This window comes from Stegostoma tigrinum, chromosome 10, assembly GCF_030684315.1.
Source record: "Stegostoma tigrinum isolate sSteTig4 chromosome 10, sSteTig4.hap1, whole genome shotgun sequence".
NCBI lineage: Eukaryota > Metazoa > Chordata > Chondrichthyes > Orectolobiformes > Stegostomatidae > Stegostoma > Stegostoma tigrinum.
The window spans coordinates 37,485,848-37,510,792 of record NC_081363.1 but is presented as its reverse complement, the minus strand read 5'-3'; the positions used below and the strand labels follow the sequence as shown (position 1 = coordinate 37,510,792).

The following is a 24,945-nucleotide window of genomic DNA, read 5'->3' as shown; positions in this document are numbered from 1 at the left end:
TACCCGTGTGATGAATGGCTTACTACACTATTTGAGATCAGATAAAACCTACCCCTATCACTGGGAATCTGGAGTCCTGTGTAAGCCAGAACAGGTGAAGACAGCAGATTTTGCTACCTAATAAAGGACATTATCATCCATATCTCATTCACTAATGGTAACAAATATTCAAACTAGATTTCAATTACAGATTTAAGTTAATTTAAATTCCATTCCTCACCACTGTGGGATACAACTACATGTACCACTATATCATTTCTCCTTAAATACTTACAACCACATTACTAAGCTGACAGTCATCCTGTTACTGGACACCATGGAGTGTTGTTAGGAGGGGAACCTCCAGTGACTGAAATCATAACATCACTCAAAGTAAAACAGATTGTTGAAGGCTAATCTCAGTCCCAGAGCATCACTGCAAATACCTCCAGAACTGCACCCTAGGTTGATTCAGCTGCTTCACTACCCCTCCATCCCAAGATCTGAAATGACACTAGACACTAGTGACTTCACAATATTCAATTCCATTCAATTCCTCAGATAATGAATCATCCAAATATAGCCAGACCAGGACAATATCTAGGCTTAGGGTAATTTAAACATTCAAACCAAACCAACCTCTGACACTGTACATCTCTAGCAAGAGAAACTAATTAACTTAAGAACATAGACCATAGAACAATATAGCGCAGAACAGGCCCTACAGACCTCTATGTTGCGCCAACCTGTGAAATAATCTAAGGCCCTTCCCTACATTATCCCATCATCATCCATATATTACAGCAGAAATACAAACAAATTTCTGTCACCAAAATCTTCCACTATAAACATCCTAAAAGTGGTTACTATTGACCAGAAATTGAACTGTAGCACAAACGTTGTTTCAGTCAGAGTTCCAGTATCTTTAAACTTTTACAAAAAGTTGATGGCTACTTTAGCAACTCTCTACACAACAGCATGATGGGAGCACCTTCACCACATGGATTCTAAGTCAAGAAAAAAAGTTTATCACCACCTGCTTAAGGGTAATCAGACTTAAATGTTGGCCTTGCTAGTGGTACTCATATCCCAAGAATTAACAGAAAGGGAACATGACTTAATATCTCTGACTGTGTTTAAAACAAATTTAGAAAAAATTAATTAAAGCAGTAGTTCTAAAGCCATACAGATAAACAAAACATTTGACTAATTATACTTTTTGGAGAAAACTGATGTAAAAATTAAATCACAGAAAGGAAGGCAAGCAGCAACGGAGTCAGTATTGGCCTTCTGAACAGCAACCCAGTTAGTCTCACTCCCTTGTGCTTTCCCTTCATCTCAGCATTGTTTTAATACTCCAGGCCTTTATCCAATCCCCTCAAACTGTAAATTTGTTTTTCCTGCACAACTCCAGAGTTTCTCCAATATGCAGTAACCAGTCTAAATGAATTAGAAGCCTACTGAGGCATGGGCTTGCAATCACCTACAAGGTTAACATTTTTGTTAACTGGAACAAAAATGGGGTCTCACGATAAATCTTAACTCAGAGATTGAGGATATGCATATTTGTTATATGAAAATGTTTCAAACATTTTATGAATGATTTGCACTATAAAAATATTTCCACTCTACAATGTGATTTTGACAAATGATTTAAAAAAAAAGTTAAACAAGTTAAGACAATGGTAATTATTCTGCATGGCATGTCTGATTTCAAGTACTTTCTAAAATGCGACTTGGATGCCAAACTGTAGTCATTTGAACCAGAAATACCCTACAGAAACACAAAGTGAACAAGAATAATGCTGTGGCAATAATGAAAGCACATTACTGTATCTCTAGAAATAATTGGTTATAATTTAGTGATATTTATTAATATATTCTAAAACATACATCCATAATGTTACACAATCTCAGCACAATGTTAAGATCCTGATAAATGAACACTGACTTCATTCTCCGTACAGTTTGACCAGTTCTGAAATCAGTCAATCAGTCATTAAAAGTCAAACACCAGTTTCCGGGGAGTCATGAACTGTTTCACAGTTTCATTGGTCACCTGCTTGCGTCGCAGTTGGTGTTCTGCAATGATAGGCTGCAGTGTTTCAATAAGAATCTTCTTCAGCTCTCCCGTAAGAAGCTTTCCACTTGAATAATCCTAAATGAATCAATGCTTAAATGTAATTAAGATGCGTTAAAAACACTAAAAAAGGTACCTATGGATGAGGAAGGTCATTCAGGTTATCTTAATTCATCCATGCACATCGAGCTTTCCCTGGCGATATCCAAATTACTTTTTAATAAATCCAGGATTCTTACATCCAATACCAATAAAGTCTAGTCTACTGAGATTCAGACATTTACAGCACGGGAGGGAGCCCATCATGTCCACAGTCAAAGACCTGACTACACTAATTCCATTTTTCAGACCTTGATCCATAATCCTGGAAGCTGTGGAAACACAAGTGATTATCTAATTACTGCTTAAATGTTACGAGATCTTCTGATTTGGCCACACTCTTAGGCAGTGAGTTCGAGACTCCCACCATCTAAAAAAATTTGACGTCCACTTAGATTTAAAGACGAGAAGTAGAATGCCATGCTCCCGATTATTAGCCCCATTGCTCATGGAAAAAAAATGTTACCTTATCCACCCTATCTATCCCTCTCAATCATACAGACCTCTATCAGGTCCCTCTCAACCCTGACTGCTTGAAGGAAAACAACCCTAGCATGCTCAATATTTCCTCATACCCCAGATCCTCCAGCCCAGGAAACATCTCTACACCTGCTCTAGTATAATCACATTCTTCTTATGACATATGCCAGTTGTGATCTGATCAGCATTTCATACGGAACGAGCAAATCCTCCTTTCTCTTGCCTTCCATAGCTTGGCTAATAAAGAGAAGTCTCCCATATGCCTTCTTAAATCACCTTATTTCCCTGCCCTGCAACATTCTGTGGATATGCACAAAATAGTCTTTCTAATCTTCATGGCACAGAGCCCAGCACAACCCTACTGGCAACAGTCACAGTAACATCTCTCTTTCATCACCGACCACTTCCTACCACTCATCCATTCTTTGGATCCAATATGTTACTTTGCCTTGGATCCCATGGGCTCTTAGATCTTGACCAGTCTGCCATGAGGACCTTAACAAGTCTTGCTAACTTTCCCTTACTCTCAACACTTGAATCCTGTTCCTCTGATGGTGCCCGGCCTGCTGTACTCCTCCAGCTACACACTGCGTTAGCTCAGACTCCAGCAACTGCAGTTCTTGCTTTCTGAAGCCTGATTAATTAAGAGTTAGAGGAAGATTTGTGGATGGTTAAAGAAGGTTGTGTGTCAACAAAGGTAGCTTCTGAACCCTGGCCCATCTTAAAGATTACACTGGCAGCCTATAATAATGGAGGAGAGGTTATAGTTTGAGTTGCCACCCAAAAAATCAGTGTGTTTTACATGTCAAAGCATAAATAAAACGCTAAGGTAGACAGTTTAAGGAAGTCCTCACTTGGACATAGATGTTATTCACTTTCTTTGCCTTTGTTATGATTTATTCTGTCTAAAGAGAGGAGTCATATTCAAGGCAAAGGGAAAAGAGCTTTTTGTCCGTACAACCAATCCTCTGCTCTTGGAAAAAAAAAAGCCCTTTCTAGATTACTACATTGCCAGGGAATTACATTAATATGTGCATAGCCTGAATGGTGAGCTGAAATTTACTCCAAATGTTTTGGTCTGCTTGGAGTTGCGTGCTAGCTGCAAACTATGCTATTGTGTCACTGTATCAGGGAACTGTGTTTTAGGGCTTGGCCCTCTATGGTTTATTTTGCAATTGATATTAACAACAGCATTTGCCATTGTCAGCTGGTAAGGTAAAGACATAATAGTATCTTGATCTAAATAGGCAGCGATGCACATCAGGACTGTACTACATTGTCCTGGAAGAACCCATTTGACAGGTGGTTTGAAGAAATGGGAGTAGTTATTGATGTTGTCGAATAAAAGCTTTGTGCAAATGTCTGCACAATGTTGAAGTCTAATTTTTCTTCTTAAACATTGCTGATTACAATCAAGTTCCCAATTCAATAGTTTGTGGCAATTTTACATTTCAACATTATCATTTCAGGAGCAGTGATCTTCATTTTTTGTTCTTTAACATAAATAATGCAATTAGTGATCATTCAGTCTGCTTAATTGTTGCCCTGCTGGCATTTGAAAGTTGTGAAAGCAGAAATTTGGGCAATCCATATCTCTCGAATGTTAACTCTAGTGTCTTTCCACAGCTGCCGTCAGACATGCTGAGCTTTTCCAGAAAGTTTGGATTTTGTTTCTGATTTTCAACATCCGCAGTCCTTTCAGCTTTTAATAAACTGAAACTGGCCTATTTGTTGTTTTATGTCCAATAACTAACACTCAAGAGATGCCAACATAATAACTCCTATTCCATGAACATTCAACTTGTGCAACATTCTCTCCAAGTTTCTTAAATGAATGCTTTATGGAATAGCATCAGAGCTAGAGTCTCAAATTACTTACTATCTACTTGAATGACATAGATGAAGGGATTGACGGTGACTATACTGCAGCCAAATTACATGAAAAAAAACAAAAGAACTGTGGATACTGTAAATAAAAGGAACAAAACAGAAGTTGCTGGAAAAGCTTAACATGTCTGGCAGCATCTATGAAGAAAAATCAGAGTTAATGTTTTGAGTCGAGAACTGTTCTGAAAAAGGAGCAGAAATGGTAACTCTGATTTCTCTTCAGAGATGCTGCCAGACCTGCTGAGCTTTACCAACAATTTCTGTTCTTGTGAATGAAGATGATAGTTAGGAAATTGATGATAACAAAGTGTGGAGCTGGAGGAACACAGCAGATCAGGCAGCAGAGGAACAGGAAAGTTGACGTCTCCAGTTGGAATCCTTCTTCAGAAATGGGGAAGGGGAAGTGAGGTGGAAAATAAATAGAGAAGGGGGTGGGCCTGGGGAAGGTAGATGGGATGGTGATACGTGAGTGCAGGTAGACAGTGGTGGGGATCGGTCAGTGAGGTGGGAGGAGCAGATAGATGGGAGAGATGATGGACAGGTTGTCAGGTTAAGGAGGTGGGGACAAGGAGGAGGCTTGGAGCGATAATGGGAACTGCAGATGCTGGAGAACCCAAGATAACAAAGTGTGGGGCTGGATGAACACAGCAGGCCAAGCAGTAACTTAGGAGCACAAAAGCTGATGTTTTGGGCCTAGACGCTTCATCTGATGAAGGGTCTAGGCCCAAAACGTCAGCTTTTGTGCTCCTAAGATGCTGCTTGGCCTGTGATCATTCAGCCCCACACTTTGTTATCTTATAGAGGGAGGCTTGGACATGGGTTGAGGCCAGCGTGGGGAGGAGATCTTAAAATTAGTGAATTCCACATTTAGGTCATCAGGCTGTAGGTTCCTGAGGGGGAACATGAAGCGCTGCTCCTACAGTTTGCTGGTGGTATCACTGTGACGCTGGAGGAGGCCCAGGATGGACATGTCACCCAGGGAGTGGGAGAGGGAGTTGAAATGGTTGGCAACCAGAACGTGCTGTTGTTGTTACATACAGAGCACCATGCTGTACAAAATGGTCTCTGAGTCTACGCTTGGTCTCATTGATGTACAGGAGGCCAAATCAGGAGCAGCAGATACATTGACAAGTGAATGTACAAGTGAACCCTGTCTGATGTGGAAGGTTTGTTTTGTGCCCTGAATGGGGGTGGGGGAATGTGGTATAGGGGCGTGCAGCACTTCCTGTGGTTGCAGGGAAAGGCACCAGGGGTGGAGGAGTTAGTGGGCAGTGTGGAGCGGACAAGGGAGTCGCGGAGAGCGCGGTCCCTACGAAAGGCAGATAGGGGAAGGGAGGGAAATATCTCTTTGGTTGTGGGGTTGGATTGTAGGTGGTAGAGAATGATATGTTCAATATGGAGGTTGGTGGGGTGATATGTGAAGACAAGCAAAAGTCTGTCTTTATTGTTGGGGGGGGGGGGGTGGGGTGGGGGGGGGGGGGGGGGGGAGGAGATGAGGGCAGAGTTCCAGGAAACGCAATACATGCGGTTGAGGGCAATTTTGATCACTGGAGGGGAGGGAAGTTACAGTTCCTGAAATATGAGGACATCTGAGATGTGCAGGAGTGGAATGTTCGATCTTTGGAGCTGAAGTGGCGGAGGTAGAGGAATTGGGAGTATGGGATCACATTCTTGCGAGAAAGTGGGTGAGAGGAGGTGTAGTCTGGGTAGGAATGGGAGTTGATGGGCTTGAAATAGATGTCAATTTTGAGATGGTCCAGGTGAATTTGAGGTTAGGGTGAAAGGTGTTAGTAAACTTGATGATCTGTTCAAGCTCCTCGTGGGAGCATGAGGTAGCGCTGGTATAGTCATCAATGTAGTGGAGGAAGAGGTGGGGGATAGTGCCAATGCAACAGCAGGAGAGCGACTGTTCCACATATCTGACGAAGAAGCAGGCATAGCTTGGGCCCATGCGGGTGCCCATGACCATTGCCTTAATCTGTAAGAAATGGGAGGAGTTAAAAGGAGAAGTTGTTAAGGGTAAGGATGAGTTAGTTTAAGTGGATGAGTGTATCACTGGAGGAGAACTGGTTGGGCCTGCTGGAGAGGACGAAGTGGGGGGTTTTTCGGCCACCCTGCATGAGGGATACAGATATAAAAGGACTGGATATCCACAGTGAAGATGAAGTGTTTGGGGTCAGGGAATTAGAAGTCTTAGAGGAGATGGAGGGTGTGGGAGGTGTCCCATATGTAGGTGGGCAGTTCCTGGACTGGGGGGTTTAAAACAAAAAAAGAGAGAGAGAGAGTCAGGTTACGCAGAGATAAGTTCAGCGGGGCCGGGGCAGGCAGAAATTGGATTGAAACGAAGAAAATAGTAAGGTTAAGTGAGTGGATAAAAAAAAATAAATTAGCTGGAGGAGTATAATATGGGAAAATGTGAGGTTGTCCACTTAAGCAGCAAAAATAGAAAAGCACAACATTTAAATGGACAGAGCAGTGTAGAATGATCTGGGGTCCTTGTACATTAGTCAAGAGATAGCATCCAATTAAGGCAAATCTAAGTACAGCAAGGAACGAGAATAGAAAGAATGGCTTCTACTGTAGGGGAAATGGAACATTAGAGAAATTTTGTTACAGTTGTAGGTATCGAATTGTGAAACTACACCTTAGGTACACCACAATTTTGGGCATTTTGCATTTGAAATGGTTTGAAGAATGTTAACTCAGCTGATTTCCAGGATGGTGGAGTTGTCTTACAAGGATATATTGAGCAGACTGGGCTAATACTTGATAGTTTAGAAAAAAGCTAAGTCATCAGCTTGGCCTATTCTGCTTACGTGGATCCAATTCACTACCTCACTTTCCAGCCTTGTTACTCAATTTTTGATTTTACCCTTCCCAGAATCTTCCATTTACCATCAAATTATTATTTAAAGCCATAGATACTCAATTTACCAGTCACTGGCCCAAGTATGAATTAAGTACAGTGCACATTAATGGAGCAGATCTCTCTTCTGCCAAGACTGGCTTCAATGCCCTATGAATTGAAACCCCTGCCTCACATCAGATAAATTAATGCACAGTGATACCATTCGGTCGAAGCAAGAGGATGGAGGTGGTGCTAAGATAATAAAAGTGGTAAAATCTCTTAAAAGGTGGCATGTAAACTGCACTGACCTGTCTTATTTTCTCCAATTTCTCATCATCTTCTAGGAAAAAGCTTAAGTACATGTAAGACACGTCTACTTCGCAATTCCCACCAAACTGTTGGTGTTCTTCAATAGTATCCTTACCACCAGAAAAAGCATGCTTGTTGATCTGAGGAAACAAAATTACAATTGACTATATTAATACTTCTACAATGAATATACTTTACATTGGGTTTTCACAGATAATAGTTCCTTTGGAAAATAAACAGTTGTCAACAACTTCAAAGAACAGCATGCAAAATAATCTTAACTAAACCTTACATTAAGGCAAGAGGAAACCATTTTGAATACCAAAATCAGGGAATAAGTTTCCCTTTTAGACATGGTTAAAGAGGGAACATTACCTTTGTTTTGATCTGTTTTGGAGTATCTGTGAGAAAGATGGATGAGTTGGAGTCACTGGCACTCATCTTTGTTTGTGCTCCTTGCAGAGCAGGGAAGAACACTGAATGCAACAGTGCTGGCTTTGGGTATCCAATCCTTGGAGCAACATCCCTGGTCATCCGAAAATATGGATCCTGTGAAGAAGTCATATAAGCAGTTAACCAGGATTGAAATTTCTTTCCTTCCCCCAGCCCCTGTGAAGCTACTCTTTCAGTATACCAGTAAGCAACCAAATTTAAGCAATCATTGGTATATTGTTTAGTAAAAACAATAGCTGAAAAAAAAGAGGGAGGCATGCAACAACAGGAGCAGAGGCAAGAGGCAGGGTCAGTGAGAGAACCAAACCAAAAATGAAGGAGTGGCACCACAGAATGGAAGAGATTGAAATAAAAAGGAATGGAACTAAAGGAGCACATGCTGGAACAGCAAAGCAGATGGAGCCGGGAGGGAGCACAAGTATCAGGAGTGAGACAAAAACCCTTGAAGTCACATCAGCCTAATGGAAGTTGCAGACTGGGAAAGTTTAGACTAAAACTTTACAGAATCAAATAAAAAGAAGGTAAGGCACAGAATTCCTGAAGCCTTCTCACATCCTAGACTATCACAACTACAGGAAGTCATCAGTTGGAGGGCACTAAGCCCCAGTGTTCCACCGAGACATTAACAAGGCCAAGTGCCACATGCAGAGCATGCTTCTGGGAGGTGGACACATCACAGCATCGGGGCAAGCAACCAAACAGGGAAGGAGTAACCAGCTGACAGTCAAACACTAAGCAGGTAATGTAGAAGCCACATGTATGTCTCACACTCTAGCTATGTTATTCAGATCTGAAGTTGTTGGTTTTGGTGAGGACAGTGGAAAAAAGGCCATAGCACCACAGGCTGCTCAGCATGACAGTGAAAGGTCAGGAAAACAACAGCAATAACAGATTCAACAGTTAAGGGAACAGACAGTCATGTTTGCAATCACATCAAACATCTGTAAGATGTCACCTCTCTGGAGACAGCGTCAAGGCTGTCACTGTACAAACTGCAGAACATTGGAAGACAGTGGTGGGGGGGTGGGGAAGAGGGTGGAAATGATGTAAGGGATTTGTGGCAAATTGATAATATCACAGGCAGATTGCAGGAAGCTAGGAAATATAATAAATCAACAGAGCCACATCAAAATTCATTTGGCCATTTTGCTAATTTAAGTTATTAGGATCTTGTTGTGCAAAAGTAGCTCCACATTTTCTAGCATTGTTCTTCATTGTGAAATACTTTGAATAGTAAGAGGTCAGAAAAGGCAGTGTGTGTGTGCAGACTAATTATTTAACATGTTTAAAAGATTAGCCTAGCACGAGAGATAACAAGATGTAGAGCTGGATGAACACAGCAGGCCAAGCAGCATCATAGGAGCAGGAAAGCTTAATTTTGTTTTGGATTGTGAGCTCCACAGAAATGATCATTTCTCTATTTTCTAACCTTTTGTTTTGTGACTTTTCATTGTCTCTCAAACTCTTCAGCCTTGTCTTTGCAGTTTTGGTTCAGTACCTTCTGAATTTGAATGCTGGTTTCTATTGTGCTGTTCAGCGAGTTTTAATTTTCCCCAAAAGCAATAGGAAACTCCCCCTTCCCACTAAGAAATTGTTCCTGCCTCCGTGGAGACTAAACTCCTTGCACAGGCTCAACTCACACAAAAGCAGTCCAAATACCTTAGAAAATCTAATGTCCTCCACAGATTAATGTTACTGTAGCACTGTCGTAACATTATTGCATTAATAATCATAAACACAGATTAATGCTGTGACGACTTGAGTTCAAATCCCATCAACAACTGAGGAATTTAAATTCTGCTGGTCAATATAATTGGAATAAAATGCTAGCATCTTAAAAATGAGAGAATTGAAATTGTAAAGTGCTGAAACTGGTACAGATGCAATAAGTCAAACTGTCTCCTGCTTTTCTTTTTATGCTTCTGAGGTCCTTCTCTCCTTCACATTGAAAATTGGATCAGGTATAGACGCTTTAGCCCTACGAGCTTGCTCTGCCATTCACTATTATCGTAGGCGATCATCCAGCTCAGTACCTTTGTCCTGCTTTCTCATGACCTTTTATCCCTTTACCCGAACAACTATATCTGGTTCCTTGAAAATATTCAATCCATTGCTCTCAACTGTTTTCTTTGGCAGAAAATTCCACAGGCTCACCACCCTTCGGAAGAAGAAATTTCTTTGCGTCCCCGTCCTAATGACCAACCCTGTATCCTTTAAACTGTGACTCCTGGTTCTGGACTGCCTGGTCATCACAACATCCTACTTGTGTTTACTCGGTCTAGTCCTGTTAGAATTTCTCACCAAAACCCATAAAATTATTCAGCAATTTAGAATTCTTCGGAACTCCAATTAATATAAGCCTGCCCGAACTAGTGTCTCTTCAAACATTTGTCCTGCTTTCCCAGAAATCAGTCTGAAAAACCTTTGAGAGAATGAAAAGTCACAAAAACAAAGGTTATAAAATAGAGAAATGATTTCTGCAGAGCTCACAATCCAAAACAAAGTTCATGCTAGGCTAATCTTCTTAACAAAAGCAGTCAAACATTTAAAACGATAGAGGAAATTTTTGATTTTTACTGTAAAAGATTAGAGGTCATATTTTGCTGTACAACATCTTAAATAATCGGTCTGCACACATACAGTGCCTTTTCTGACCTTTTACTATTCAAAATATTTCACAATGAAACACTTTTGAAGAACAAAATTAGAAAACGTGGAGTTACTTTTGCACAAGATCCCAATAACTTAAAATTAGAAAAATGGCCAAATAAATGTCTTTTGACGATATTGGTGAAAGGATAAACGTAGATCAGAACACTGCCACTTTTGAGTAGGGCAGCTCAATGTCACGTTTGCCCGATATCGGCAAATATCTGCTCGTCCTCTGGACCCTTAAGCTACAGATGGTGTACAATGAAAATGACTTATGGGGAATAAAAACACAAAGGATAAACAATTAATATTTGTAATTCACAACTGACACATTTCAAGCATATGTATTTTCTTTGATTAGCAGTAAGCTCTAACCTGGTCAATAGCACAGGGAATGAGACACTGAATATCCTTTTGGCCGTTAAAGATTTGCGGAAATGAGGTGCTGAAAGACGGAGCAGCCTGTATAGCAGGGAAACTGATCTTTCCTGTCAATTAGAAGTACTGAGTTAGATATTGTAAAATAAAAGTTACGTCACAAAAGCAGTCAAATGTTTAAAATGATAGAGGAATTTTTTTGATTTTTACTGTAAAAGATTAGAGGTCATATTTTGCTGTACAAGTTATTGTCTTCTAAGTATATCAATGTTACTGTACATTTACCTGCCACAGCTCATGCGCTTAGCTGTCCACTATATAACCCAAAATATTAAACTTGTCTCAGAAACAATGTAATATTTGTTCAGTTTAAATTGGTATAATTATTGCAGAGTCATTTATGGAATGTTCACTGCTTAATTATGACAGAAAAGGTTCTTGCAGAAATTTAAAAAAAAGTTCTCATAGCATGTTGGTGATTAGAAGTTAGTCAGTCCAACGAACATTTTAAATTAAGTCTATTCATGGGGCTATGCACAAGTTTCCAGTTTACTGTCTACTCACAAAAAAAATTGGACAGAGCTCATGACAATTTCAGCAAACGGTGGAGACTTCAACAAGATGTTGACCAAAACCCAGAGTAAAAGGAATGCAAGAAATTACACAAGATGGGTTCAGTACAAAATGTCAAGTGTTCAAATATATTTTAAAAATAACAGCTTTAAATCTTACCTATACAGTCACTATCTCCAAAGCCAAAGATCCCCTTTACTTGATTAAAAGTAACGTGCTTCTGGATCTTAACCACATTCTGATAGAATCCTGGGCTCTGTCTGCAGAAGAGAATTAGCAATTTACACCTTGCAGATAGTTAAAAATAAACACAATACTTATGGTTAAAAGCAAAAAGTTCAAAAAGTCATTACAGTAATTTTAATATAAGAACTTATTCCCACATGGAGTGGAATTTTGGTTAGGTAAGTATCTGAGAAGCTCATCCTCTAGCACAGTGCATTAGAGCTCCTACACACAAAACCACAGAGTCAGAATGATCTCATGTTGAAGAGACACACAAAGGAAGAGAGTCCAATTATCTTCAGTTGACCTTACATTCTTCCAAAAAGACCGTTGCTCTACAGTCCTAGGTTGGGAGCAGGCCTCCAGTCCATCTTATCAGTCAGGTACAAGAGGTAGTAGCAGTCCACCAAAGCAGAAGTACGCCTCATGTAAATGTTATAAATTGCAAAATAATATATTCATACTTTAGTATGGCTTTTCTTTTGCAATTTTGACAACATAGTAATTTTAATTCTTCGCATGCTTTATTAGTATTTGACCTTCAACTTTTAGGGAAATGGGATCACTTCAGTCTAAAATGTATGTAATTTTTTTATCCTTAATGTTAGGAGCACTGCTATTATTAAAATAACAGATAAGCAAAGTTTGTCTGATTTATTTAAATCATACCTTTAAGTCAAAAGGCATGTGTTGCCACCCACTGAATGTGTCATTTTTACAGATATTTTCTCCTCCAAACTGCTTCTTCCTCTGCTCAGATATATTATGCTTCTCATCGAATAGTCTACATTATCATTATAATCAATGGCTGATAGCAGTCTGGAAAGGCATTTGTTCCTAGCCAAGACTGCACATTTACAGAACATCACAAGGAAAAGGAAATACTATGCCAAGTGTTATTTTTATTAAAACAAAAAATATACTGTATTTAGAAATCAATGGTCACCATGTTGGCAATATTTCACTGTTAAGTTGGGCAATAAGAAAGCAGGTGTGCAGTTACAATGCCTCTTAAAGTGAAGCATATTTCATGGGACGAATCTACAGAAGGAAAAGCACCACGTTAAACTTTTACTTGCATGTGTCTAAGTAGTTTCCAGTTCTAAGACAGAAGATGGGTTGCAAAATAGACACAATACTCTGAATTAATTAACCTACATTCCATTTTAAAAAATTCTCTAGGTAACAAATAACTTTACTCTCAAAAATAAACATCATGATTTGGTCCCTTTTCTTACCATTTTGCCGTATCTTTATACACGATTGAAATAGAAACAATCATTTAAACACTTTCTTGCATGTATCAATTAAACCTGCCTCCACTTCACTTCTAGGTAATGTGTTCCAGAACTAAACCATTCAGTGTGTGAAAAGTTCACTCTCTCTCATCACATTTGCTTCTTTGGCTAATCACTAAATCTATACCCCTTGTTCTTGATCCTTTCACGAGCAAGGAGTTTCCCCTTATCTACACTAATTGGCCTGCTTGTGATCTTGAGAAATTGTATGGACTTCCTCTTAAACTTATTGTCTCCAAGGAGAACCATCCCAAGCTTTCCAAATTATCCTCTAACTGAAGTTTCTCATCCCAGAAACCTTCTTGCAAATCTCTTCTGCATTCACAACCTTCCTATAATGTGGTCCCAGGCCATACATAATACTCTATTTATCTTACAGTGTATCTTACAGAGGTTCAGCATTACCTTCTTGCTCTTGTACTTTATTATTAGGACCATAAAGTACAAGATACTGTGTGTTTTATTATCTTAGATTAAAATCATTTTATCAATAAAAATACTAATAAAAACGCAGTGCAATGTACATACCCCATGTAATCCAGATCAGAGAAGATAAAGGTTTTATTTATATCAAAGCCACAAGCAATGATGTCTTTGGCATTCTCAACTGCATAGTGATAGGCTTGTTCTAGTGTTATGTCCTTCCACAGATATTTCTCATCATCGGTCAGCTGAATTACAAGAGGAACATCAAAAACATCTTGGAGCCACCTATTTAATAGAATGAAGAGGCAAGAGTATTGAAACAATCTACAAACTGGAAAAATGGTAATCAATGAAATATCATTTCAGTGGTCTGAAATCTACAAGATGCACTTCTGAAATCTACTGATGCTCTTTTTACAGCTCCTTTCAAATTTGTGAACACTATCATCTAAAAATGAAGGGCAACAGATACGTGTGGAAAACCCATCACCTGCAAATTCCCCTCCAGCCTGACTTAGAAATATAACTGCTGCTCCTTCTTTGTTGCTTAATCAAAATCCTGGAGCTCCCTCCCAAACAGTACAATGGGTGTAACTACGTTAAATAGACTGCAGCAGTTAAAGAAAGAAGTTCACCAAGTCTTTCTAAAGGGCAACAAGGAGTGGTAAATAAATGCTGGCTCAGCCAAAGCGCACGTTGCCTGAATGAGTTTTTAAAAAATCCTACTGGGATAGCTTTTTAAATGAACATTACCGACCAACACAAAACTTCACAACCTATTCTGCATACCAAAATTATAAAAGCTACAAATACTACCTGGGAATAGTGCCTTGCAACACTTTACTTGTAAAATGATGGACATAACCAAGTCTGGAGACTGCTGGTTAGAAAATTAGTTTGCAGAGTCTACACATAGTACATCCTCACAAAACTAAGTTTTTGAACAATATTTCCAGTGGATGTAGTTACAGCATAGCTTTTGAAGCTTCCAGGCCAAGGTATAACAGGATTCCCACGACCTCTAGGAATCAGGATAGCACACAAACCCACAGCCACACTACAACAAACACTCAAGGAGCAAAGACCCAATACCCATGACATCCAGAACCAATGTAGCATGCAAAAATACTGTGCAAGGACTGTCAAAGACATCACATTGGCCAGACAGGAAGTAAACTCGCCATCAGGATACATGAACACCAGCTAGTAGCAAAACATGATGAAATTTCCCACATTTCAGTAGAATCTGACAAAGGCCATCAATTTAACTGGGATCTGACCATCCTAGCTCAAACCAACCACAGACACTCACGGGAATTTCTAGAGGCCTGGTTCCCCACCCATAATGCAATCAATTAACATGTCAATTAGACCCCATATACAAACCTTTGCAAAAAAAAACCTGAAATGACATAAAACACCTCAACAGACCGGATCATATAAATATTAAGTGGAATAGAACTACATCACTTCATCAGAAGCCGCAATGATAAGGTTACCTAGCCTGGTGTCGAAACATCTGAACTATGATCAGCCAGCTTGGGGAGCAAGTCAACGACCTCACCCACAACCCAAATTACAAATCTTCGCAAGAACCTTAACTTTTAAGTGGCCAACAGGCTGAACACACCAATAGGCTCCCAGTTCTGACAGTGAAGCAGGCAGAACCATTTCCAGGCTTAGGCATTATCCTAACAGCAGTGAGAAGATGCAGATTCTAAATGGGCACCTTGGCTCTCAACGTAGCTCATCACATTAAATTTGGTCCTGTCACATTAATTTGGTCCTATCATTCCCCACCATGGAACCCACTCAGCTAGCATCAAAAAGGTATGTGATGCTCCACCTGGCCTGACAAAAATATAAAAAATGATAACTGGGGTAATAAGTTTACTAAATAAGGTGTTTGCTTCCTAGTGGCAAGCCCTACCAAAAAAAAAGTGTCAGCAGGAAAAATGTTAGCTTTAGCAGACAAGTAGACCTTGGGGTGCAGGTTCATAGTCCTTGAAAGTGGAGTTGCAGGTAGATAGAATAGTGAAGGCGGTGTTTGGTATGCTTCCCTTTTTGTTCAGTGCACTGAGTATAGGAGTTGGTGGGTCATATTGCAACTGTGCAGGATATTGATTAGACCTCCTTTGGAATACTGCATTCATTTCTGGTCTCCCTGCTATAGGAAGCATGTTGCCAAACTTTAAAGAATTCAGAAAAGATTTTAAAGGATGCTGCCAGGGTTGGAGGTTTGAGCTATTGGGAGAGGCTGAATATGCTGGGGCTATTTTCCCTGGAGCATCAGAGACTGAGGGGTGACCTTTCAGAGGTTTTTAAAATCATGAGGAACATCGGATAGGGTAAACAGACAAAGGTCTTTTCCACAGGCTGGAGAGTCCAAAACCAGAAGGATATAGGTTTAAAGGTGACAGGGGAAAGATTTAAAAACAGCCCTAATGGGCAACTTTTTCACACAGAGGGTGGTGCATGTATGGAATGAGCCACCTGAGGAAGTTGTGCAATTACAATATTTAAAAGGCATCTGGATGGGTATATTAATACAAAGAGTTGTGAAAGATGTGGGCTGAATGCTGGCAAATGAGACTAGATTTATTTAGGATATCTGGTGGCATGGAGGAGTTGGGCCGAAAGGTCCGTTTCCATGCTTTACATCTCTAGGACTAAGTAAGTCAATGTTACAATATTAAAACGTCAATTTCAGCACATTTGAAATTAATTTCAATAAATTTAAGAGAGACATACAGGCAACTTCTCATAATAAAAAAGATGTATTGCACAAGTAACATCCAAACTTACTTTGTGAAGATGAATGGAATAAGGTGGCCCATATGCATTGCTTCTGATGAGGGACCACGTCCTGTGTATAGGTAAAATGATTTTTTCATCTCATAAGCATCAAGGATCTGGTGCATATCGCTTTGAGAAAAGAATGATTAGAAATACAACTTAAAAGAGTACAATTCATATCGTTTTTCAATAGATAAGATTTGAGAGCTAGTTTTCTGATGTCTGGCAATCACAAAGCAAACTTACTTCCAAATCAATGCCATTATTCTAATAATTCCATGCATCTTTAATATAATTAGAATAAACTCCAACTGAAATGATTTCAATAACATTTTACTAATGGCGAGATTACTGTTTGTACAGAAATACTTAGATTCATTCATTTTTCCGTGTAAAATCTCCAACAGTTTCAAGTCTTTACATTTTGATCTCATCATTCAGTGAAAATGAAATAAAAACAGATTATTGCTTTATATTCAAAGCATCATGGCCATTCCATCTTCAAATGATGCTGAAACAGTCACTGACATTTTTTGCTTTGTGACATTTAACAATTATTAAGTGAAGCTTGATTAGTAGACAGAAGAACATTATCATGGTGATATTGAAAAATTACTTTTTTCACCCTTTTGTCCCAGTCATTCAGAACAGAACATATTATTTAGTGGATAGAGATAGCAGCAAGTGCAGATGCTGGTGATTCTGAGATAATAAGGTGTAAAGCTGGATGAACACAGCAGGCAAGCTGCTGTTTCGGGCCTAGTCCCTTCTTCAGGGATTGTATTCATTAGAGTTTAGAAGGTGGAGGGGAGATCTAATAGAAACTTAGAAGATAATGCATGGCTTAGAAAAGGTGGATGCTGGGAAGTTGTTTCCGTTAGGCGGGGAGACTAGGACCCATGGGCACAGCCTTAGAATTAGAGGGGCTCAATTTAGAACGGAAACGAGGAGACATTTCTTCAGCCAGAGTGTGGTCGGCTTGTGGAATTCATTGCCACAGAGCGCAATGGAGGCCGGGACATTAAATGTCTTCAAGGCAGAGATTGACAAATTCTCGCAAGGAATTAATGGTTACGGGGAGAGTGTGAGGAAGTGGAGTTGAAATGCCCATCAGCTATGATTAAATGGTGGAGTGGACTCGATGGGCCGAATGGCCTTACTTCCACTCCTATGTCTTATGGTCTTCTGAAAAAAAGTCAGCCTTCCTGCTCCTCTGATGATGCTTGGCCTGCTGTGTTCATCCAGCTCTACACCTTGTTATCTCACAATATTTAATGCGTGGTTTCAAAAAAAAAATCAAAACAGATTGAAAGATTTCTTATCTTAAGTAAGCACTTGGAGCTAGAATATTTGAGAATTTAACAAACTATGTTACAGACAAGTTTAAGACACAACACTTGCTACAATAACAATCTGAAAAAGGAAAATTCAACTATTGGAAATAAGACACATACACTGAAAAAGACATATTGCAAGTACAAAGATAGATAAAACTTTACTAACCGATGAGAGAAGAAGATTCCTCTGCGAAAGAAATGATGAGCTTTCTGACCAGTGACTTGTTCCATTCTGTTAATTAACTCCTGATCAATTTTGCTGCTTCCGAACCGAACTGTAATCGATGAGGATTGCAAAATTACTAGATTAGTGTGATACAGTACCATATGAATAACATAAATTAAGGCATTATTAAAACATTATATTTTGTATTCAAAACACAAAGGTAAAGATATTAGTAAAATACTCAAGCAGATTTACAGGATAGTGATCAAAAATGTACAAAAATAAGCTTCCTGTGCATGCAAGCAAGATGTTTAAAAGCGTTCCGACAATGTAGTAAGCCTGTCAAAAGCCTGAGGATTTTAATTTTTTAAAAAATCTTTAATAACACTCAAATAAAAGCTGTCCTGTATTGTTTACTTCGTATATTGTATTTACCTCCGCTTAAAAATAAACTAAGATTATTTATCTATTTTACACATTATTCTTCATTCCACATTGACTGATCACTGTTATATGCTGATATGAATCAAACCAGCAGTGAATTTTCTCCTGGATCACAATTGACTCCAGTTTGCTAACACTCCATGGTGCCACTCAGGCAAATGCACCTTTGGTATCAACAGTAGTCACTCTCACCTCATCTGTGGAATTCAGCTCTTTTGTCCATGTTTGAAACAAGGCTGTAAATGAGGTCAGGAGCTGAATTGCTCCAGCAGTACCCAAACTAAGCATTGGTAAGCGGGTCCTGCCTCATGGCACTGTTGATAATACTTTCCATCACTTTACTGATGCAGCTATAATTGGCTGCGTTGGATTTGTCCTGCTGTGTGGATCCAGGACATACCTGTGCAATATTCTGCATTACCAGACAGATGCCAGCTTGGCTGGGACAAGGCATGCGGTGGAGCACAAGTCTTCAGGACTATTGTTGGAATGATTTCAGGGCCCATAGCCTTTGTAATATCCAGTGACTTCAACCATTTATTGATATTATATGAAGTCAAGTGAAGTGGCTGAAGATGGCACATGACATTGGGGACACTTGGCGTAGGCCAAGATGTCTCATCCACTTAGCGCTTCTGGCAGAAGGTTGTTGTAAATGTTTCAGTGTTATCTTTTGCATTGATATATTGAGGTTTTCAATGAGGGTGGAAATATTTGTGGTGCCTCCTCCTCCTCCACCTTGTTTAATTATCCACCACCATTCAAAATGTGGCAGCACTGCAGAGCTCAAATCTGACCTGTTCGTTGTGCAATCATTTGGCTCTATATCACACTTCCAGTTATTCTATTTAGTATGCAAGTAGTCCTGTTTTGCACTTCTCCAAGGGTTGATGTCCCATTTTTTAAAAAGATATGCCTGGTGTTGTTCCTGGCATGAACCCTCCTGCACTTTACATTGAGCCAGGGGTGATCCCCTGGTTTGATGGTAATGTTCAAGTAGGGCATACACCGTATCATTAGATCACAGATAGCACCAGAGTATGAATGTGTTGCTATTAACAGCCTTCAGTGCCTCATGGTTGAGTTGGTAGATCTATCCGAAGTCTATCCCATTTAGGATGTTGACAGTACCAAATAAACACAATACAGGGCTTCCTCAAAATGAAGAATGACTGCCAAGTGTACCGAAATACAGTGAAAAGATTTGTTTACAAGCGGTACAGGCAGATCACAGCAAGCAAAGGATGTACAGATCAAAGAGACTTAAAAGCATACAGATTACATTGCAGGTTACATTATTTGAGAGTACAGTCCATTCAACAGTCTGATAATGGTCAGGAAGATGCTGTTCCTGAACCTGCTTGTGTGTGTTCAGGCTTCTATATCTGCTGCCTGACCGAAGAGGTTGTAAGAGGTCATTACAAGGGGACGATGGGTCTTTGATGATGATGGCCATCTTTCAGAGGCAGCGAGCTGTGTAAACAGAGTCCATGGACAGAAGGCAGACTTCTGTGATGGTCTGGGCTGTGCACACCACCTTCTGTAGTTTTATGGTTCTGGGCAGAACAGTTGCCATACCAGGCCATTATCCACCAAACAGTATGCTTTCAATGGTGCATCTGTAGAAGTTGGGGAGGATGGGACTTAGTTTCCAGAGGATTGTATGGTGGTCACTCTTACCAATACTGTTGTGGACAGATACATCAGTGTCAGGCATATTGCTGAGGATGAAGTCAGATATGCTTTACCCTCTTGTTGGTTCCCTCACCACCTACTACATACCCAGGCTAGCAGCTCTGTCCTTGACAGATTTCACCAGCTCAATCAGCAGTGCTGCTATCTCACCACTCTTACTGATGGACGTTGAAGTCCCCTACCCAGAGTACATTTTGTGCCTTGTCACCTTCAAAGTATCCTCCAAGTGCTGTTCAACATGGAAGAGAACTGATTCATCAGCTCAGGGTGAGTGATACATGGTAATCAGTTGGTTTCCTTACCCATATTTGACCTCATATCATGAGACTTCACGATGTCTGCAATCAATGTGGAGGACTCCTAGGGCAACTCCCTTCTGACTGTGAAACGCTGTGCCATCACTGCTGGGTCTGTCCTACCACTGGGACAGAACATATTCAGTGATTGTAATGGTGTACAGGACATAGGCTGTAACATACAATGACCATTTCAGGCTGTTGCTTGACTACTCTGAGAGATGGTTCTACCAATTTTGGCAAAAGCCTCCAGATGTCTGTAAGGGTGAACGGAGCGGTATATGCTGTAAGGCCTAGCTTCTTGAGCTGCTATAATTTCTGAGCTGAAGGTGCCCTGAAACAATTCAGATGTTTAGCAGTTTGATACAATTGATTGGCTTGCTGATCCAATTTAGAAAGAAGTTACGAGCCAACCATTTAGACTAGATTTATATTCCTGCCTGATTGCATAACAGCTGCAAATTTCTTCAGGCGAGTACATCAATGAACCAACTGCACCTGCAGTTATGAGCACTTCATGGTCACTTGCCTTCACCTTTTTTCTGAAAAAGAAAAGACTTTCAATTTTCCTCAACTTTGATTTTTTTTTAAACAAAGTTCTTGTAATGTACGCTTTTTAAAGTGACTCTTGATCTCATGACAATGCAGAGCACTTGAGTAACATTCAACCTGCAACATCAGAATGTGCAAATTTACATCACATCTAACAATCAGAAGTAAAGAAAATGGATAATCACCAATCAATTTGTCATAGTCCACTCCTTTAGCATTGGTTGTCTGTACAGTCCATGGATCCACAATGTCTCCATCATCTTCTGCAGTGGCCAGACTATTATTGTTAGCTGGTGTGCTGTTAGTGGGTGGTATACCAACCTTGTACTCCTGGCCTGTCAATGTTTTGTAATCCATTTTGAGTGCCAACAGTTCCTTCACAGCAGCATCGATTTCTTCCTGTATAAAACAAAATCGGTAGTTTGCAAATTGAATATCCCTTTCTAAGATGGAAGAACAGTTGTGTAATATCTGCATTCCCTTAGCTACATTCACTCAATTCAGCTTACAGTGCCACACCCTAGAAGCCAGCCCATAAGATCAGCTGGTGACTTACTCCAGAACTCTGCTAATGTTGCTCTGAAGCTGATATGTGAATAAACTTCATAGTACACTTAATTTTCTTTTAAAAACTACATATCATAATTCTTAAGATTGAGCAATACTCACTTTGCTGGTGTCACCTACGTTTAAAGAACATTTTTGTTTAGAAAATAAAATCCACAGTGGCATGTACACTGGCTCTTTCAGTTTCAGCTGATTAATAAAGTCAGCCAAACCCAATGCTGTTTTGAATAGCAATGCTATAATTAGCCTTAACCTTCTGAAGATGAAAACATTTCAGTAGGAACCCAAGGTCACAACACTATGGGCTAAACTTTTAGGCACCTATTATAGGAGGTATGGAGATCTGTGGATGCATAAAATTTATGCTGCCAGCTGCAATACCAATTTCCATTTCTCCACTTTGCCCATTCCCCAACCAAGTTTGCAAACAGCCAGTTCATTGCCTTAAAAAAGAAAACAAAAGAACTGCGGATGCTGTAAAACAGGAAAAAAAAACAAAGCTGCTGAAAAAACCCAGCAGGTCTGGCAGCTTCTGTGAAGGAAAAAACAGAATTAATGTTTCAGGTCCGGTGACTCTTCCTCAGAGTTTAATTACAAAGCAAGCCTATTACTGGGCCATTATGAACATAGAAGCAGGAACGGGCCATTTAGCATGCCAAGCCTAAACATATTGAATACCTTAAATATATTAAGTATAGTGACGAAGGATGCTGTAGGTTGCAATAGTGACGAAGGATGCTGTAGGTTGCAATAGTGACATAAATAAGCTGCAGAGCTGGGCTGAGAGGTGGCAAATGGAGTTTAATGCAGACAAGTGCAAGGTGATGCACTTTGGTAGGAGTAACCGGAAGGCAAAGTACAGGGCTAATGGTAAGATTCTTAGTAGTGTAGATGAGCAGAGATATCTCGGTGTCCATGTACACAGATCCTTGAAAGTTGCCACCCAGGTTGACAGGGCTGTTAAGAAGGCAAACAGTGTTTTAGCTTTTATTAACAGAGGGATCGAGTTCCGGAACCAAGAGGTTATGCTGCAGCTGTACAAAACTCTGGTGCGGCCGCACTTTGGGTATTGCGTACAGTTCTGGTCACTGCATTTTAAGGATGTGGAAGCTTTGGAAAGGGTGCAGAGGAGATTTACTAGGATGTTGCCTGGTATGGAGGGAAGGTCTTACGAGGAAAGGCTGAGGGGCTTGAGGCTGTTTTCGTTACAGAGAAGAAGGTTGAGAGGTGATTTAATTGAGACATATAAAATAATCAGAGGGTTAGATAGAGTGCATAGGGACAGCCTTTTTCCTAGGATGGTGACGGCGAGCACGAGGGGGCATAGCTTTAAATTGAGGGGTGAAAGATATAGGATAGATGTCAGAGGTGGTTTCTTTACTGAGAGAGTAGTAAGGGAATGGAACATTTTGCCTGCAACGGTAGTAGATTCGCCAACTTTAAGTACATTTAAGTCATCATTGGACAAGCATATGGACGTACATGGAATAGAGTAGGTTAGATGGGCTTGAGATCGGTGTGACAGGTCGGCACAACATCGAAGGCCGAAGGGCCTGTACTGTGCTGTAATGTTCTGTGTTCTATATATGTAAAGGCTGAGCCATCGCAGACCTGTGGAAAGAATTCCAGAGGTTCACAATGTTCTGAGTAAAAGAAATTGTCAAATTAATTACAATTACATCTGACTAAATATTCCCACCTAGTACAAGCTTTCAATCTCCATTTTGCCATCACAGGGTGCCCCAAAGCAATAGGAAAAGCCTGCCCACACTATACTGAAGTACATTAACTTCTGTTGATTGTATACATTTTAAAACTCAATTTCTTAACATGTATTGACATTCACACTGCATTTCTATTAAACCAGTACCAAGGCATTTTCAGTTAAATAAGTCAGAATAACATGCAGCAATTATGTCTCATGTTCTGGAATCTTCTCTAGCTTTACAAGTTGCTGTAGAAAGCAATTTCATGTATGTTTTGCTGAATGCCACTACTGCTTCTGGATGGAGGCAAATCTAACCAAACTGCTCCATAAAGCCAGCACAAAAACAGTCAAAAGTGCCTCCTACTGTAGCCACTGTGTGGCTTCAGGGACCAAAAGATTTCTACTCTTCTGTTTCATCCATTTCGATATTCTAAAATTTGAGGTTTAAAGAGAATCATACATTTTTGGTAACATCTTTGATAAATGTAATTAGTAAGATTCCAGAGCACCCATTTGCTAGGTTGGGGATAACGTTATGGCACAAATGGGAGCAGAGAAATTATCTATGCACTAACATTAATAGTACGTTTAAAAAAAACATGAGAAAAGAGGCAAACAAAAAAAAACTAGATGGTTGTTAAAACGGACGAACATTTCACATTGTTTCAACGCGTTTCATAGACAAAAAGGTGCCATCGAACTAAATTTGAAACTATAGCTAAACTTATACATACTGTTAACACAATTAATACGATTCGGATAGTTCACCTTTGGTGCTTTGTTTGACTTCAGCAATCGGACAGTACCCCCTTGGAGAGCCACTTTCTCGTACAACTCCATGGGGGTCACCGGTAAAGGCATCTCACAAGGAGGAGGGGATGATATTCCCTTCGAAACGGGCAGCTCAATATTGGGACCTGTCAATAAAGTTCAGATAATAGATGTTATTGGTGCCGGAGACTCACAGTCCAAATCCTAGAAGCCCTCACGTACCCGGTGGGTTGGGTGGGTAGGAAGAGGAGGAGATGATGGTGACGGTGGTTCGTATTTCTAGGCCTCCCCCTGCTGCTCCGGCCTCCTCGGACTCTCACCCTCGGCTCCCGACCCTCCGGCTCCCGACCCTCCAGCTCCCTACCCTCCAGCTCCCTCCCTCGAGCTCCCACCCTCTGCTAAAGCTCCTGGCGGCGGCCTCCGCCTCCTCACTTACGGCCCCAATTGCATCAGAAACGTGCAGCTAATCGCCGCCTCCCGCGCTACGTGGACCCTAAATAAAGTTCCGGGCCCCCCAAGCCCGAGGAAAGCCGACGCTCCGTGTCCACCTACGCGTAACCGGGTATCTCGGGGGAAGGTTTGTCCGATCCGGAGCGGACACGCTTCTCGATCAGCTCGACTCTCGGAACTAAATGTCAATCGGATTGTTGCGCGGGGGAGGGGAAAGGAGGAGGGACCGGAAGTCGGTGAGTTTGCCGTGTGGCTTTACCCGTTGACGAAGATGATCTTTACCGAAATCACTAATTACTTCCGCCTCATGTGAGATAGGGTCATTTTATCCTTCGTTTACAAAGTGTATATCCGGCAATAATTCCTGCAGTGAGGTGAGAGTGAAAGTCATTGACATCAGGCCGTATTTAACTGAGTGTGCATCAAGGAGCAAAACTGGAATCAGTGGGTATCGGGGGGGTGCAACCTCTCCGGTG

The 24,945-nt window shown here is 40.4% G+C and overlaps 2 protein-coding genes across 10 annotated transcripts in view; one reads left to right on the top strand and one right to left on the bottom strand.

Annotated features, from left to right (window-relative positions):
* Window positions 1-1,827: 1,827 nt before the first annotated feature.
* On the bottom strand, window positions 1,828-24,702 carry LOC125455294 (tryptophan--tRNA ligase, cytoplasmic). 6 transcript variants are annotated; one of them, XM_048537033.1, is made up of 11 exons: window positions 24,572-24,702; window positions 24,017-24,165; window positions 21,159-21,372; window positions 17,987-18,095; window positions 16,493-16,612; window positions 13,790-13,972; window positions 11,898-11,998; window positions 11,163-11,275; window positions 8,058-8,231; window positions 7,682-7,822; window positions 1,828-2,137 (listed from the first exon to the last, which is right to left on the bottom strand). In XM_048537033.1, the coding sequence occupies exons 2-11, from the start codon at window positions 24,107-24,109 to the stop codon at window positions 1,979-1,981; spliced, it is 1,407 nt and encodes a 468-aa protein (XP_048392990.1). In that variant the 5' UTR covers window positions 24,110-24,165; window positions 24,572-24,702; the 3' UTR covers window positions 1,828-1,978. The 6 variants fall into 6 exon arrangements, with proteins under 6 accessions (XP_048392990.1, XP_048392992.1, XP_048392993.1 ...); XM_048537035.2 differs by lacking the exon at window positions 24,572-24,702 and adding an exon at window positions 24,456-24,565; XM_048537036.1 differs by lacking the exon at window positions 24,572-24,702 and adding an exon at window positions 24,412-24,461.
* wdr25 (WD repeat domain 25) overlaps window positions 24,496-24,945 on the top strand; it is a 103,195-nt gene continuing 102,745 nt past the window's right edge. The window contains exon 1 of one of the 4 annotated variants that reach the window (XM_048537030.2): window positions 24,496-24,843. The gene's annotated coding sequence lies outside the window, so the exon portion shown is untranslated. The remainder of the gene's footprint in view (window positions 24,844-24,945) is intronic. The other 3 variants (XM_048537032.2, XM_048537028.2, XM_048537027.2) reach the window with 3 other exon arrangements.

What these genes read in the sequence shown, in the direction of transcription:
- LOC125455294 (XM_048537033.1), bottom strand. Translation starts at nt 24,109, where the DNA reads ATGCCTTTACCGGTGACCCCCATGGAGTTGTACGAGAAAGTGGCTCTC. An exon ending in TGGAGATAGTGACTGTATAG is followed by an intron (nt 11,276 to 11,897) that starts GTAAGATTTAAA and finishes TCTAATTGACAG; the next exon opens with GAAAGATCAGTTTCCCTGCT. An exon ending in AATTGGAGAAAATAAGACAG is followed by an intron (nt 2,138 to 7,681) that starts GTCAGTGCAGTT and finishes TGATTCATTTAG; the next exon opens with GATTATTCAAGTGGAAAGCT.